Consider the following 17,224-nt stretch of genomic DNA (forward strand, 5'->3'; position numbering starts at 1 on the left):
GCTAAAAACGCATCAGTGGTGAGGGCCTTTTGGTATAAAAGGAATAGGATAGAATCTGCCTTTTAAAATTAGTCTTCAGATATTAATCAGAAGCTGAACTCAGCTTTGTCTTGATAAGATAAAGAAATTCAACAAAGCCATTCTTTGAGCACAATCTAAACCAGCTTGCATGTTGAAATCGAATAAAAATGTTTATGATCCCCTTTTGCTTTCAACCCAGAAGGTGAAGACCTGGTAAGTACTTTATCAACACTGTCACATTTGATTGGTGACAACATGCATGGCCTGGACGGGGTGGGATTGGGTATCAGGAGGGACTAATTGCTTGGACGTACGTAATTGCTTGGACGTACCCGACTGTGAGCAGGCCTCTCCATGGCAGATGGGTCCCCCCACAGTAGCCCGCAGAGTGTTGTGCCACCCTACGGGAAGCCACAAGCTCCAGACGAGGAGCAAAACTCACGCTCCAGCTGTCTGTGTTTGTGCCACATGCGCCTACAAGCAGTGAAGTTGAAACCTCTTTTTTCCCCACTTAATAGCAAGCTTCCGTGCCTCCATTATACACTCAATATGAAGGCAGCAGACATACCTTTTAAAGCCTAAGCTACCTGTGAGGCCCTTCATTTACCCAGCACTCACAGCACCATCCGATAAATAAATGGCCACAATAAAGCCACATGAATAATCTGACTATTTTGGACAATGATTCATTCTGTAATTCAGGTCTCTGGATGGGGTGTGAATATTTTTTATGAGGAGATAGACAACAGCAAGTAGCAATATCGGAGATTATGCATGGCTAAAACGTGACAAAATGCAATAAAGTTCTTGACTGTATCCGAACAAGGCCTTTGTGTTTATTTTAGCTTTTATTCTAGCCTAATTATGCTGTGGTAGATTGTAAACAACTTTCGAGATGCAGCCTATTAAACAATAACTCCCTAATGCAAATCATTTTCAGCCTGAATTTAGAAAATACACTTTAAAGTGGTTAACGTATGTTGATCGCTGTGCCTGCAGCGCCATCTACAGATTGAACTGTGCAACATCGCTGTGTATCTGCAAAAATCTTATTCTGGAACATTGTTGGTTTATTTATATATATTTTTTTATAACAATAAATTACTTTTTTCACAAATTTGCACATATAGTTTACTTAATTACTTAGCCTAAATGTTAGAAATCAGAAAATCCTTCTTCTAGTTCTGTTTACACGTTCGACGCTAAATAGTGCACATCAGCACAGATTAAACATTTTTGGATATGCGCCGTAGAAACGCGTGTGGTGTATTGTGAGGCGCTAAGGCCGTGTTCGCGGACCGCCCGTGCCGTGTGGAGGTGGGTCGTGGGTGGGATTTCAGCTCACGTTGTTGACGACGCGAGAGCAACAGTCGGGGAAAACTCGGGAGGTGCTGCTGGTGCAGGGTTTGTGGAGCTGTCATGGAGCCACGGAAGAAAAGTGACCGTCGTCCCCAGTCGCTGTTTCTCAGCTGCTTGGCTTTCGCTCTGTGTGTTCACTTGAGGACGGTTTCAGCTGGAGGTGAGAGGGTAAAATCGCAGTAAACGCCACTGTTGCTGAAAGACGCTGCTTCCTTCCGAATATTCAAACCGACTAGGCCTGTTTTTTTTAATGCGTGTTAAACTTTGTTGCGTTCTGTGGGGGTTTCAGTCGATAGGACGCTTTAGTACGTGGCATGTAAATATACTGTTCGCTCTCCAACTTTCCTGAATGTTGACATTGTTGTTTTTCCCTAAACGTGACCTCGCACGTATTCAGGACGCAGAATTGTTGTCTATGTCGTGTTGCGAAACGCGTTGGAGCTACACTAAACTAATCTGAACCATTTGTTTAAAAGTACATCTTCAAAGACGAAGTCAAAACTGTGATACGATAACCGTTTTTATAGTTATGGCACAAGGACTGGAAAGGGGAACAATAGTCACAAACTGAAACTGACGACTCAAGTTGGCAGCTTCCTATAAATATGCTAGTGGAAAAATGTTAGGTTGTTTTTCTATCTCTTTAATTCAAATAAGTGAAAAAGAAAGATGCAACCTATAACTATTGTGAATTTTGTATTTATTCTGGTTAATATTGAGTAATTGACAGAAGCAGGTGTGGAGTTTAACTTAAAAGGTTATGTAAGCTATGAACTGCTACAAGCCTGATTTGTAGAGTTCATATTGCAAATGTTCATGGGCTTCTAAGGAACCTCCAATTTTCTTTTCAGTATCTAAGGGCTTTTTATATGTTTTGGCAAAATAGTATCATTTTTAAAAAATGCAGTGATGAAGGAATGTTGCATCTTTTGGATTTTGTTTACTTCTGATTTTTGTGGCTGTTGCCTTGACCAGGTCTACACTTTTAGAGATTCTGATCTCAAAACGACTTCTTGGATAAATAAAGATATAATGATAATAATAATGGAAAAGGCGTGAATGTGACTCATCCATACTAGATGTCTTCCACAAAAAATGAATTTTTAGTCTAACACTACAATCAGGGCACTTTTAAGGAAACTAGTGTTGTATAGGGTGCTCTTCCTTCTGCATCTTCCTTTTTACAATTTTACATAGAGGAACCAGGCCAAGGCTGAAAAGTTGCAAAACAGTTGTGAGATCTCCTGATATCCTGCATTTCTGCATTCCTGGTATTTGTATATTTTTTGTGCAGCAGTTTCAAGGTTATTCAAGCATTAAATGTCTGCAGCCTGTTTGAAGCTTTACCAGTGCTGGAGTGATGTGAAGATATATTTCCAAACACTTGTGACATTTATTTATTTACTTATTTTGCACATGGCTGCTTGTTGCCTGATATGTCCTTTCATGTGTTTCAATAAAACTTTAGCACATATTTCAGACCAGAGAAACGTGGATTATTTTACCTATTTAAGGCCCTTCGCTTAGATTTGTTGGGTAAAAAGCAGTGTTGGTTTCATATAGTTGCATGCATAACTAGCACGCATCCAAACTTTCAGTGCTGAATCCTGTGGATGGCTCCATCGTATTGTTTAAGGCAGCAAACATCACCTTCATCTTGATAATTCTCCTGCTCTCTCGTCTCTGCTTTGTGAAAATCGCCCTAAATAAATAACTGAACAACTAAAGTTCTTTTCTCTCCCTTTGTCCCCAAAGTCCACAGTGCACACAGTCACACAGAAACATGTCTAACCATTTCTGATGGCCAGTTTATTATTTGTCATGCAACATGACTTGCACAAAGTCAGCTATTAAACCAGTGAAAATCACGGTATTCACTCAAGGGTTTCTAGGGACTTCTAGGGTTTACAGTTTGTATGACATGTTCATAGTTAAACACACCTACATGCTTCTTCTTGTAACAATGGAGCTGTGTGATGTGGAAAACCTTTCTCCTTCTGTTGTCCAAAATAAATTAAAGTGCGTGTCTGTTTACTTCTGTTTCAGGGTCCAGCTTTGCAATCTTAAGCTGCACTGCCATGTTCTGTACATGGCCGAACAGAACATGACAGAGTATTTTATTTTATGGTGACCTTTTAGAAAAGTTATGCAAAAAGTTTGTTGTTGTTGTTTTTTAACATAGTTTTGCTGTCACATATTTTAATAATTAACAAGTTAAACTCTGTTGCGCCTGAGAAGCAAATTCTGGGATTTTTCCAGTTTTCTGTTCATTGCCAGTCTGACTTTATGGTGAACTTGCAGTAATGTCCACCCATGAGAAGATTGGCAGCTGTCTAGAAGGTTTGACACTTCCACCTACAACCTTTCGCAGACTGATGGGCAGCCACAGTTGCTTTTTTGAGTTTACTGCAGATGTCTTTCCTCTTGAGCATTGCGTTAGCATCCACCTACATGCTTTAGACCAGTGAACCACCAAAATTTCCGCCTCTGTAGAGGCGCTCGCCCCTGGTGATAACTATTTCATCAAGTGCATTGGCAGCTCACTGAGTTAACTACTGTGTCTTTCAAAAGTAGTTATTCCCCTTGAACGTTTTCACATTTTGTCACATTGGAGCTTCAAACTTTGATGTAATTTATTCAAACTTTATGTGATAGACTTAAGCTACATGATATAAGAACACATAGTTGCTGAATGTTGCAGTGATTACACTGATTGATTAACCTACATCTACCTGACTCTTTTTTTAGGGAAAAATATGATGGGCATAGCACTTGATTTATGATAGCCTACTAAATATTGCATTTAAACATTAATATTGCAGTGACTATTGCAATTTGAAATATTTGGCAGCTGTATAATTGGTAAGCAGAAAGTAGTGCACAGAATGTATTTGAGCATCAATCTGTGAGTGTTGCCACATATATGCAGTTGGTTGTAGATTCTGAATTTGACTAGGCCATTCTAAAAATAATTATACCTTCATCTAACCATTCCTTTGTAGCTCTGGCTGTGTGTGTTTTTGGTCTTTGCTCTGAAAAATCTTCACTTCTGTGTCAAATGTGTTTGGTTCTTGTTTTTTTTTTTTTGTTTTGTTTTTTGTGCAGCCACTAAGATATGTTATTCCATCCTTAACCCTAAATTACACAACACAAGAGCTATTTTTTAATCTATTTGTACTCGCATTTGAACAAATACGGCAATACAAAATAATTTATAGTTTTTATATAGTCAACAAAAAACCTTTATTGGCATTACAGCAATCAAACTCTTCTTGTACTTTCAAGACAGAACTTTAAGTCAATCCAAAGTGTTCATATTACTTCCAGTCAGATGAAATGTGAGTGATGTGAAACATCTATGGCTTAACTGTAGCTCCCTGAATCTGCTCATAAACGCTTTTCTGTCCTTGATGCTGCTATTACCAGGTTTCATCATGAGAATGACTTTGTTCTTCCTTCCCCAGTTTGTCTGAACTCTTAAGACTTAGTATTCAAGTGGAAAACCCATTTCAAATTTAATCAACTAAAGCAATAAGGGGTTTTTTTTTGTTTTGTTTTGTTTTTCAGACTGCCCAGCTGATGGACGCACTTGGGTTCCCTTTGGAGACAGATGTTACTATTTTGTCCATGGAGAAGAAGACAAAATTAAAAGCTACACATTTGAAGCAGCACGTTCTCACTGCACAGGATTTGGTAATTCTGATAATATAAATTATTTCACTGCTTATCACCAAGAAAATGGGATACATTCTAGTAATCTCTGATTAAAATTGTGCTTTTTTTTTTCTTCCTTTTTAGGCCTTTTGACGATCCACAGTGCCGAAGAAAATGATTTTGTCATGAGTTTTAGTCCCGGAGTGTGGAAAGATGGCAATGTCAACATTTGGCTGGGAATGAAGTATGATACAGACGGTATGGGTCATGTAAAAAGACGTTTTATGTTATTCAAAAGTAGCCAAGCCAAAACTTGTTTAGAGTCTTTGGTGTTGGACAATATTTGATCCAACAGAACTGCTTTGTTTAAAATTTTTTTTTTTTTAAAAACAGGAAATCCTTGTTTTTGCTTTTAAGATATTCCCGAGACACACAGCAGGCGACACATTACAACCAGGCCTACCGAAATGCATTTTCTCCCATTTCCAAATGAAACTTTTAGAAAAATAAAAAAACTCCCAGAAATGACAGAAACAACAAGTGCTGACTGTTGTATCTTTTCAGATGATACCATGAAGTGGTCAAACAACAGGTCTGTAACCTTCACCAACTGGGAGTACAACCCTTTTCCTGACGAATTCCCAAAGGGGGATATCTGTGTGGCTCTGCACAGCATCTCAGGAAGGTGGGAAAACGTGAGCTGTCAGGATGACGTGGAGAACGGAGTGGTCTGTGAAACACCTCAGAGTGAGTTGATTTTCTGTGAAACTAAAAGTTAAAAATATTTTTACATCTGTGCATAAATCTGCCTTTGTCCTGAAGATGTTTTTACAGTTACTGAACAGTATTTGTTCCCCATTTTGTCACAAAGTGGATTTTTCTACTTAAACCCTTTTATAATTGTGAAGGGAAAGATTTTGTAAAAAGATTTTCACATTTTCTGTTATATCAAGAAAACATGTTAATGGTTGTGTTACAATGGCAATGTCACCTATTTTTAAATTCTTTTTTGCAAACTTAGGCCACATTCATGCAGCAGGTAAATGCAACCCATATCTGACTTTTTCATCGCAGTCTGAGCACAGTTCTGATCTTTGCCTCCCCCCCAAAAACTGTGATTTGTGCCATGTTGTGGCACTAAATCAGACACGTGTCCAATTCTTTTCAAAGCAAGTGCAGTAAGAAAAGTCATGTTGCATCTTATCCAACTTCCTCTGTGTATACGGCTCGCTTTGGGGTTGTAAGCTGTTCACACTACAGTCTAATTGCAGTCTACTTTAATTAGTAAAAAAAAATCAGTTGGCAACAAACCATGTGGTCACATGAGCAAATATGTGGAAGCCGATGTAGGCCAAAAAGTTCAAGTTTGGTCTCAACCAAACACTATATCACAAAGGTAACATGTTACATTTTATTGCAATTTCTTTCTTTACTGTTTCAATTTCTTTATGCAAGAAAGTTTTGTTTTTTTTTTTCCAATTTTTATTTTTTAGAAAAAAATTGTGCTACCTTGTCATGGTCTATCACCTGAAGTCCAAATGAAGTAGATAAAGCTTAACTGATTGCAACAGGAAAAAGATCAAGGGGTGTACATACTTTTACAAACTACTGTAATTATATGCACTCAGCATGTGAGCTTTGAAGCTGTAGTATGTATTGTTTCAGTATTGTTTCATTGTCTCACCTCACCTTCTTTCTTTTTTTTTGTTTTTTTTTTTGGTGCTGTTTCAGAAGCGGAGAAGCCCAGACCCAGTGAGTAAACCTTTGAACGTTGTGTTGTTGTTTCTCTGTGTATTCCTCTGTGATCTCTGCCTTCTAAGCCGAGACCTTCCCTGCATTGTTTCTTCTCCCGCTCAGAACCCAGTTCGACCGTCTCGGCTCTGGTCATTCTCAGCGTGGTGGCCATCGTGGGAGTCTCTGCTGTGATTTGGTTTCTGCACCAGAAGCACAGCTTCGGTTCAACTATGATCACAGCGTTCGAGTACCACCCCCCGTTCCGAGTCCTGGATTCGGACCAGTCTTGCCTGGTGGAGGCTGAGGAAACTGACACTGTTCCTTAGAGAACGTTTTCCCTTTAATCCAGAAGTACTGGGTGTGTGCTTTATGCAACGACATGTCCACTATAAAATCAGGTTAAGTAATTTGGATTAACATGTCACTGACTTGGACCCAGAACAATGTGTTCTCATTGGAAGAATACTAGTGCCAACCTACTAACCTCCTCACTCAGGCATACAGAATTATCTGCTTTTTTTTTATGATCAGCACTAATTTTAGTTATATTCTTTAAATTGGTTCATGTTAACCTCAGATCTTCGAATCAGTTGTTTCTAAACAACAAAATGCTTAGGTTTTTTGGGATTACAATTTCTTTGCTAGTTATAAGCTTACTTTTATGTCTTCCCAGAATTAACATTTCTACAAAACGAACAACATTTTTGAACTCTTCATGTCTGTTTTTTCCTGTTAATCTATTTTTAGAGGGCTTTGCACATCAATACATTCCAAATATCTACAACACAAAATGAAAGGAAGTCAATGAGGGTCATTTTTGCCACCTAAACGGATATATTGATACTAATATCAAATAAAGGTGCAGTTGCTGTAGGTAAACTGCCTTTATGTCCTCCCTCACAGTCACTGGCTCTGCTGCGTCAGAGCATCCAGGCTGCCTGTTGCACATTTGAATACTGTTTTTTTTTTTTTTTTCTTTAGAGCGAGTCAAATCTTGTCCAACTATTTTGAAAACTTAGATATGCTGGTTTAAATAGTTCAAAATCTAACATGTTTTGAACATATTAAGCTTAAAATAAATCAGTGTAGTTTTCTTTCAGCCACTGTTATCAGGCTTTGTTACAAACTCTAAATGACGGATACAACTACCAAAATCACAGCAGGAACCCAGCTGAACCATGAGCTGATGCCTGGTTCTTTCATGCATGCATACGAGAGGTGAATGTTGCTGCAAATAAAAAGCAAATGTTTTTAATAGTCCTGTACCAGAATCGCCAGAGCTGCTTCCCTGCATCGTGTTAATTATATACAAATACATTTGATCTTTAAATATTGTTTTTTTCTATCAGTTGCCTGTTTTTACTTGTGTGATTTAAAAGCTAAGTCATTCTGAGTTAAAAAAAAAAAAATCTGACATTTTCAGTGTTTATGAATCTAATTAATTCATGCATGTTCTGTGTTTTTTTTTATTTACAGTATCAGGAGATCTAATGATGGATCAGAGCCTTTTATTAGTGCTTGCTTTTTGATCATGGCTGGTGTTTGGGCGTCACAAGCATTTCTCATTTTCTTCATAAAGCGAGGGAACCTTTCAGACTTTAAATCTGTTGCGGATTTTCATGGAAATTATTTACATCTATTTGAGTGCCATTTTTTTGTTAGTTGTTATGGCATGCTTTTTTTGTGTGTGTGTGTGTTTTGTTTTTTTTTCTTTTGGAAGCGAGTCATGTTTTTTCTGACATGTGAAATGCAATCTTATCATTGGAAATTGTAAATATATGACCTGTGAATGAATAAAGACAATCACTATTTGTCTGTATAAATGTCTGGATTTCAAATTCTGTTAGTCATTCATTATTCAAGATTTTTTCTTTGTTTACATTTCATAAGATTGAATTCTACTTTGCACAGTCTCTAAAGCAGGCTCCCAGACTTTTCCTCTAGAGATTCAATCATGCAACTTTAAGATGCATCCCTGCTCCAACACACACATTTATCAATCAGCAAAATTGTCATTCATCTTAAAAAACTAAGATTTAGATCTCAAAAACAATTAAGCCCTACATATCAAAGCAAGATGGGAGAGAGAGGGCAATTTAACAATAACAGAGGAGGAATGTGCAATAATGTGGAGATACCAATGGACATATAATACATCTCTACAATGGCAAGAATTTGGATGGAGAAATCTGGTAAGTTTTATTTTATCACACCTGCTCAGAAATGCCACTATGATGGAAACCATCCTACATGTTGGAGAAAATGTAGAAATCAAAACGCAAACCATTATGTTTCCTGGGACTGCCCAATTATAGAAGATCACTGGAAAGAGATACATAGTGCCTTACAAGATATTTTCAAGCAGAACATTCCTTTGGAGATCAAGCTTATGTATGTTGGCATAATTCCTCAAGAAGCTTCAAAAAGAAACATCTGATGACTAATTTATTAATAGCAAGTAAGAAAAACATTACAAGAAAATGGTTATCGCAAGACAAACCAACTTTTGACGACTGGATCGACATAACATTTAACATGTATGTATGTATGTAACGGGAAAAATAACAGACTCTCGATCACGACAGAACAATTCTGTCAGTGCTGGCAGAGTTGGGTAAAACTATGTAAAACTTAAAAGATCTGATTTCATTTTTAGAGACCAAACTTGATGAAATCTCAATCCACTCGCCTCATAATTATTTAATACTATGTTTGTCGTTGGGGTATTCTTATTTTTGGTGGTTTGCTTTTTACATTTATGACTTAATTTTTTCTTTTCTTTTTTATAATCTTTCTCAGGGCAGTAAAGTTGCATTTTTGTTTTGACTGTCGTAATGTAATGGTATACTTGTCCACCTTATTTTAAATATTGAAGTAAGTTTTGTGACATAGAGGCCTAAGGTCATGTAAATGACACTTACTTGAGAATCAATAAAGGTAAAGCTAAAAAAAAAAACAACTAAGATCTCACTACTAAATGACCATGAAGGAAAATTAGATTGTTTGTGTGTGGTGAGCCATTTTCTGATGACATGCGCTCTGGACCCTTTGAATAAACTCCACACATTAATGATGGTATGACAGGAAATATATATTTTTATCTTTATTCCCAAACAACTGACTGGAATGTAGATTGTGAAATTATTATGGAGACTTTGTGACTCAAATATGCTGTGGTACTAAGTTTCAGTTCCACAGCAGTGAACTTACCGATTTCACCGCCCAGCCTGCTGCTAACGATAAACGTCACTGGCACTGTAAGTGCAACTTGTCAAATCAATTACTCTCACTTTAATAACGATAATGTCATTGTTTTTTGTTTACTTTTCTACTGTTAACTGACTTCTAAACGGTCCTAACTAGGCGGATAAATATAAGGTGAAATGAAATGGATAAATTAGGACACTGAGCTTTAAACACAGCCTATCAGATCTAAATTTAGGTCATCTGAAACAATACACTCTCCCTAGAAGGCCAGTGGCTCTGTTTACATCTCTGCCTGAATTGAGATGAAACAGAACTAAGTGTGTTTGAAGTGTTTTTGTTATCGTTGCTTTTAAGAAATATCTAATTTTAGCCTTCCATGAGGTCTCTCCTGCTCATCTGAAAAAATGTCTCCCTAAATCTATGCCGCTCTTTCTGTGTTTTTCTCAACATGTGGTGAATGATTGAAGTGAATCAATAATTCTGTTATTGTGTATTCATTGTGTGTGTGTGTGTGTGTGTGTGTGTGCGTGTGCGTGTGTGCGTGTGTGCGTGTGCGTGTGCGCGCGCGCGTGTGTGTGTGTGTGTGTGTGTGTGTGTGTGTGTGTGTGTGTGTTTGTGTGTGTGTGTGCGTGTGTGTGTCAGGTAATTTCAATGTTTGACCACCAGATGGGACACAAACACATTTAGGTTGAATATGCTTCTTGAAGAAGGGAATTGCATCACTCTTATTGTGATTCTAACACGTATTTACTTGTTTACTCATGTCTGAAGGTGAAATATACATGATGTAGATAAATGTTATAGATAAATTATCATCACAGCTGTTTAAGAAAGTGTGTCTTGTCTGGGATATAATTAGATCTTAATGTGTGGTGAATATCTGTTTGGAGTCCAGAGTGGGCATTTAAGAAATGAATCATAAACATTACATGTGCATCTCAGTAAGTTTGATATTCATACAAAGGTGCATTTAATATCTTATATCAATCCATTGATTATATGAATAGAGTTTCTGATGGCTGACTTTGCTGAATTTGGACTTGAAAAACATATAAATATGCAGATAATACTGCTCCAAGGTTCAGCCTTACCATGAATATCTCCTGTCTCTCGAAACTCACAGAAATGATCTTTTGTTGCATACCCTCCTGTTGGAGAAGGTCACTGACAGTCTATACAACTTCGAAGTCAGAAGGTTTTGTCATGATTGTGTTGACCATAAGATAATATTTTTTGAATTAAACATTTTTGTTGTTCATCAACAAAAAAGAACAAAATCAAGCTGAACCTACTTTTGTCATATATATACACTCACATACTCTTTCATCACTGCTGCCTTTTCTCACTGTAACTGGGACATCCGTGTTTTATTGCCACACAGGGGACTGTTGTCTCATCACAAAAGCCAGGATGGCCCATTTTCCCTCAGATATCAGCAAATGAATTTCCTTTTGCACATCTGTTTGGAGAAGAAGGTGGGGACACTGTGACTGACACTAATTAATATGGACATGGGCATGCATGTCAAAGATAACCACAATTTCATTGTACATTTGAGGGAACCTGCACATTGTGTTGCATAAATATGTATAAGAATTTAGCATACTTACTGTTAGTACCACTACAAATATGCTAGATAGAATTTGATCTGAAACAGCTTTGACCTTTTGGACCTTTTTAAACTATTGATTCCTCACAATTAATGGTCGAGGAATGTTTTAGCTGCCGTTTCCTCTCTGTGTGCATGATGTACTCAGTGCAGGTTGTGGTTTCTGTGAATGCAAACACTGTGACAACACATGAGAGAGGAAAATAAATAAAACACAGGATATTTCAAAAGCAAATAAATGCTTAAATCTACAAACGATGATCAAATTTACTTTTTTTTTAGCAATGGCTACAATATAGAAAGGTCCAATACCAATGAAGAAACTGTATTTTGAATCATTTTGCCATGACTCCTACAAGAAAAAACAGCAATCGATAAATTCTTGAAGACTCTTACTTCATAAACATAAATTTTCACTTGCTGTTAATGAAATACATCACAAAATTACTCTGTTATTTCTGAAATGATTTATTTGAGCAAATGTTTAGGCAACCCCAAATGGTTGCCATGGGTGATTCAAGGATTTGAGGCCCCTCAACCTTAAGGTGAAGGGCCTTAAATCAGGGAGGCGAACAAGAACCCAGTGGTCACTTTGTTAGAGCTCTATCATTTCTCTGTGAAGAAAGGAAAACCTTCCAGGAGTCAGAAGAAAGCCACTCAATAAAAGCCTGATGGCAGCCCGTCTTGAGGTTTACCAATAGGTAACCGGAAGGACTACACGAGAAACAATGATTGATTTCTTTGGCGTGAATTCTAGAAGTTGTGTTTGGAGGAAACCAGGGACAACTCATCACCAGGCCAATGCCATCCCTACAGTGAAGCATGGTGGTGGCAGCCTCAAGATCTGTGGATGGTTTTTCAGCAGCAGGAACCAGTCAAGACAGAGATGAATGAAGAAATGTACGAAAACCTGATTCAGGGTGTTCTGTCAGACTGGAGTGAGGACAAGAACAGCAGAACAACAATAAAAAGCACATAGCAAAGGAGTGGCTTCAGAACCACTCTATTTTTAATATAGTTACCCTTTTCAGATGTAGGGCTTAATGTAATATTAAAACATGGAAATGATAATTCAATTTTATCAATAACAATTTAGTCAATCCACAACATCCCAGCCATCCATCTAGATAACCTATCGGCAATTATTTCACCGCTGATAACAGCCATAGAGGAACGTCTCGTTTTCCATTGTATGGCAAGCAATTTATGATATGATACTGAAAGAATATTTTCAAAGCTATTTCAGTTTTACGGTTCTTTCAATAGTTACAAATATATGTCGGGTCACCTGAAAGATTTCTTCTCACCCACAACCAATATTTCAGATATTTCAAGGATGATTGTTCTGATGGGGCAAAATAAATTATACAAATAAATTCATTGTTCTAAGTGCAGGTCAGTTTCCACTCAGGACAGTAGAAAACTGCCTCACAAAACTGGACAACTCACTGCTGAGTCCTAATATTTGAAAACAGATTATTCTATTAATATTCAACAACATCAGAAAATAGTAAGAAATTCAAGTACTACTCAGACAGAGATGTCTTTTCTTTATAGCACAACACAAAGTGAATCTATATCTAAACAAAAATCTGCCATTTAGTCTTAAACTTAAAGCAGGGGTCAACAATCCTTGAAAAGCAAAGAGCCATTTTTGATTTTTGCTATGATCATTATAAATCATAGCAAAAATGATCTATGATGAGATCATCACAGTGTGATGACATAAAGTGTCATCACACTTAATCCTTAAAGTTAAGTGTTACACTTAAAGTTACCAAAACAAAGGCTACCTTTTTTGGTATTTGGTAAAAAGTACATTTCTACCTACTTTAGTAATTTCTTAGATTTTTTATTTTTTTTTATTTTTTTTTTTTTTGCTTTAATTAAAACAAACATTTGTTGAAGTAGTGATTTACATGAGTACTGTCTATTTTAAAACATTGCTCAGTTTAAAATGCATTTTTGGCCAAGTCTTTAAGCCACAAATACCCACATGTAAAGCCGCAGGTTGAAGAACTCTGTGCACGGTGATTCAATTAAAACTACAACTGCATGCCATACAAAGGTGACCGATTGTTCGTGTAGCTACAGATCTGGGATCAGAAGTTCGCGCTGTTAAAAAAAACAAAAAAAACAACCTTTCCTGACGTCACTTCGCTTCACTCGCTCAGATCGGAGTCTTTTCCATCTGCGGTAACAGAACAACACTCTTCAATCGGACTCGGTTAATAACCAGCACCCGTTTTATCAGCGAATCCTCAAAAAAGCTTCAAAACTGGAAAGTAAGTGTGCGTTTTTCCCTTTTTAAGAAATGCGGGGATTTTTTTTTTTATTTAAATTTTTTTGGCGTGTTGCCCTGTAATTTGGGCTCTCGTGTTCTTATTATCTCTGTATTGTGACAAACGTATAGACTGTCGCCAAGGCGAGCAGCTAACGCTCTCTGAACTCATTAGACCAAAAGCATCCTCATCTGCAGTTACCTCATTTTTGTAACGCAGCTAAAGTTGAACACGACAATTTTAAAATTAAAAAGTTGTAATTACTAATATAAAGCGTCGTGTTACGCTAAACTTTGTTTAGAATACAGCTGTTGTCATGTGGAAATGGGCACTTGGATACAAAATTCTTACCTCATGTAACTGCTGGCTTTATCATTATTTAAACACGACACCGGTGGGAGCTGATCCAAACAGCAGTTACTTTCAACTGACGGAAGACATTTTTAAATTTTTTAAATTGACTTGAGGAATTATTTTCTTATGGTGTTAAATATTGATGACACGGAAGTCCTAGAAAAGACTAACTGAAAAATGTCCACGTTTGTATTTTAAGAATTACTTGGAGCATCTGTGCTGATAGAGCTTTTATGTATTATGTGTATCTTTATATCTGGATATATCCATATGGTTATTATGAAGTCACATTATTTTGAGGTTCTTACATGGGTTTAAAGGGACTGAATGAACATATAGTGTTACTAATTATTAATTTATTTATTTTTGCTTAATGGTGGATTTTTATTTTTAGATATGAATGACTTTTGCAAATACAGAAGTTGGATTATCCTGTCGCTAAGTCATTTGTGAAATCCCAGAAGATGGAAGCTTTTGATCAATTCACAACTTTTGAGTTAATTAGCAAATCTGTGAATCCATTAAGGCAACACATAAGACACACCGCTCACCTTGTGTGATGTCGTGGGGAAATTTCAAAAGAGCAAAAACTATTTGCAAGAAAATTGTGGCCCTTCACCGGTCTGATTCTGAGTCTGTGTGTATTTCAGACATAAAAAGGGGCACCACATCAATTTTCAATTACATGCAAGTTTAAGCGCCACAGGAAACGCCAGCCATGGCTCCAGTCAGGAAGAGAAAAAGTTTGATATCTTGATGTGTTTTGGTGTGAAATGTGTTCAGCTTTAATACACAGTGGCAGCAGCTTCATGTTATGGAGGGAGGGGCTGGGACACAAAGCAGATCATCGCGAAATATCAATGAAATATCTACAGATATCGGGCGGGGCATTAAAAGTTTGATGCAAATGCTTTTCCAAATTGACATTTATCCTGCACATACCATCAAATTATTTATAAAAATCATTTAACAACAACAAAGCCTGTAGTTTGGATTGTTCATCTCAAAGCCCTGATCACTGTACAATATAAAATTTGTGGGCACAGCTTGAAAAGGTGTGTGTGAGCAACATTACTACAAGTCTGACTTGCCTTCCTCAAGAAATGCCTTAAGATTGTAACTTCATGTTTGTTTGTTTTTAGTATAAATTATTTATCAATGGTATAAAACCTGGTGTTTAGTTGGAATCATCTCAATTGTATCTTCACGTTATCTCTGAGTTCATGGAAAGTTGGCACTACCTCAAGTAACTACCATCTCATTTTTCATTATTTTGTTTAGGCTATTTAACAGTTCGTGCAAATTAATGCCTTGAAAATCCTCTTAACTTATTGTAGAGCCAATCTGTGTTATAAATTCGCTTGTAAGGTTGAACCATAATGATATAAAATACAGGTTTACCGTTTTCTTAAGGGCGACTTAAAGCACAATAAACTACAAGTCTTCTTGAAAATAATCCTGTAAATAGAATCTGCACAGCTCAGATCTCACTTATCACTTAGGCTGCGTTATTTGTCATCTTTCATTTGCTGTAAATCAGAGCTGATATGTGTCTGGAGATCTAGTTGAGGGGTAGCAATGAGCGCATGTGTGTGTATCTACGGCATCAGCACATTTACAGCCTCAGTGAAATGGCAGCCGGCATTAGTTGCTTTAAAGTTCATCTTTTAAATGGCTTCAGTAGCCGGGGCTGCTGGGTAAATCAGATCACACAGCCTTGATGTGTTATGCATGCATCTAGTAGCTGCCAGTAAATCAACACACAGGTAGAAGGTCACTGCATTTGCCTCATATTTATTCAGCGCACACGTCCTTGTCCACTGCAGATGCAGTGTTGTCATTCCCTCCCTTAAAGGAAGGCTTGTGGAACAAAAGGAAATTGATATTAAAGTTTTGCTTTAAGCTCTGTAGTTCATTCCTTTCTTCTAGCAACCCTTAAAGATTGTTTGATTCACTGTGGCAGTACTGCAATATAGATTAAATAAAACATGTTTTATCCTAAATTAAAATGAGTCTGTTTAAATAGAATATATACATATAGAAGCAAAATGTATGCACATTATTGAACATTTGTCCTTGTGTTTTTTTTTTCATGTCTTGAGTTAAAATCAACTTGCATATTTTTTTTTCAGCTATTGCATCCTCTTGTTGAACAGGAGAACACAGTATTTTCATATCCAACTATTTGTTTTAGACTTTATAGAAGGCTCGAGGAAAAAAGTGGGTCTGCTAATAATTGTGTTTCACTCATTTTCACCCTGCCACTTCTGTTCTTATCCTCTCTGCAAGTTTGCACTCATTAATCAGAGATGCTGCTCTCCTGCTGAGCTGCAGGTTCATCAATCTGGCAGCCTGCTTTCCGTAAGGAACAGGACAAAAAGCTCTCAACACACAGGCATAAATAAATCTATAGTCTTTATATGCAAGCCCTGAAGGTTAGTGCTGCATAATTTGATGTCCTCCTCTTTGTCTGCTGTGATTGATGTTTTTAAACCTGTTAGGCTTGACTGGAGTTGTGCTTTGTAGGTCAGTGTTGACACTTTATGATTGGGTGAGCTGGAGGGGAGCAGCACACAGGAAGTGGATTATTAGGAATATGTCAGGGAGATTACACTTTGTCGCTGTTTTAATTTATCTCCGCCTGGAGATGCATGTTGCGGGCTTTATTTAAACCACTGATGCGTTTGAGATGGGGCTCTACCTGCTGTGCTAATGGGGCTGATGTTTAAAATGTGAGTGGCTTTTTGATGGCATTAACCCAAGCTTTTTTATTATTAAAGATTTTAGACCAATTGAGGATGACTGAACTGAGTGCATATAATTCTTGGTCAGATGGCTGCTCCAGTGTTGACTTTTACAACAGAGAGTACAACAGTAAGCTGTTGTACTCTCTCATATTTTGCAAGTATTCACAGTGCTTCATTTTTTAAAAATCATTTTGGTATGTTACAGCTTTATTCCAAGTTTCATTAAATTAATCTTTCTTCAAATTTTGACATGCTCT

The 17,224-nt window shown here is 37.2% G+C and overlaps 2 protein-coding genes across 7 annotated transcripts in view; both read left to right on the forward strand.

The window, feature by feature from the left end:
• The first annotated feature begins 1,333 nt into the window (after nt 1-1,333).
• cd302 (CD302 molecule) lies at nt 1,334-8,591 on the forward strand. Its single transcript, XM_008404010.3, has 6 exons — nt 1,334-1,540; nt 4,948-5,073; nt 5,179-5,292; nt 5,599-5,781; nt 6,766-6,786; nt 6,892-8,591. The coding sequence occupies exons 1-6, from the start codon at nt 1,441-1,443 to the stop codon at nt 7,092-7,094; spliced, it is 747 nt and encodes a 248-aa protein (XP_008402232.1). The 5' UTR covers nt 1,334-1,440; the 3' UTR covers nt 7,095-8,591.
• A 5,032-nt stretch (nt 8,592-13,623) lies between these two features.
• Nucleotides 13,624-17,224, forward strand: part of baz2bb (bromodomain adjacent to zinc finger domain, 2Bb) — a 32,968-nt gene continuing 29,367 nt past the window's right edge. For 2 of the 6 annotated variants that reach the window (XM_008404005.3, XM_008404009.3), the window contains exon 1: nt 13,625-13,869. The gene's annotated coding sequence lies outside the window, so the exon portion shown is untranslated. Of the gene's footprint in view, nt 13,870-17,224 lie in introns of all 6 variants that reach the window. The other 4 variants (XM_008404008.3, XM_017307825.2, XM_008404007.3 and 1 more) reach the window with 3 other exon arrangements.

Source organism: Poecilia reticulata, chromosome 2, assembly GCF_904066995.2.
Source record: "Poecilia reticulata chromosome 2, P_reticulata-male-v2, whole genome shotgun sequence".
In the NCBI taxonomy this organism is placed as follows: domain Eukaryota; kingdom Metazoa; phylum Chordata; class Actinopteri; order Cyprinodontiformes; family Poeciliidae; genus Poecilia; species Poecilia reticulata.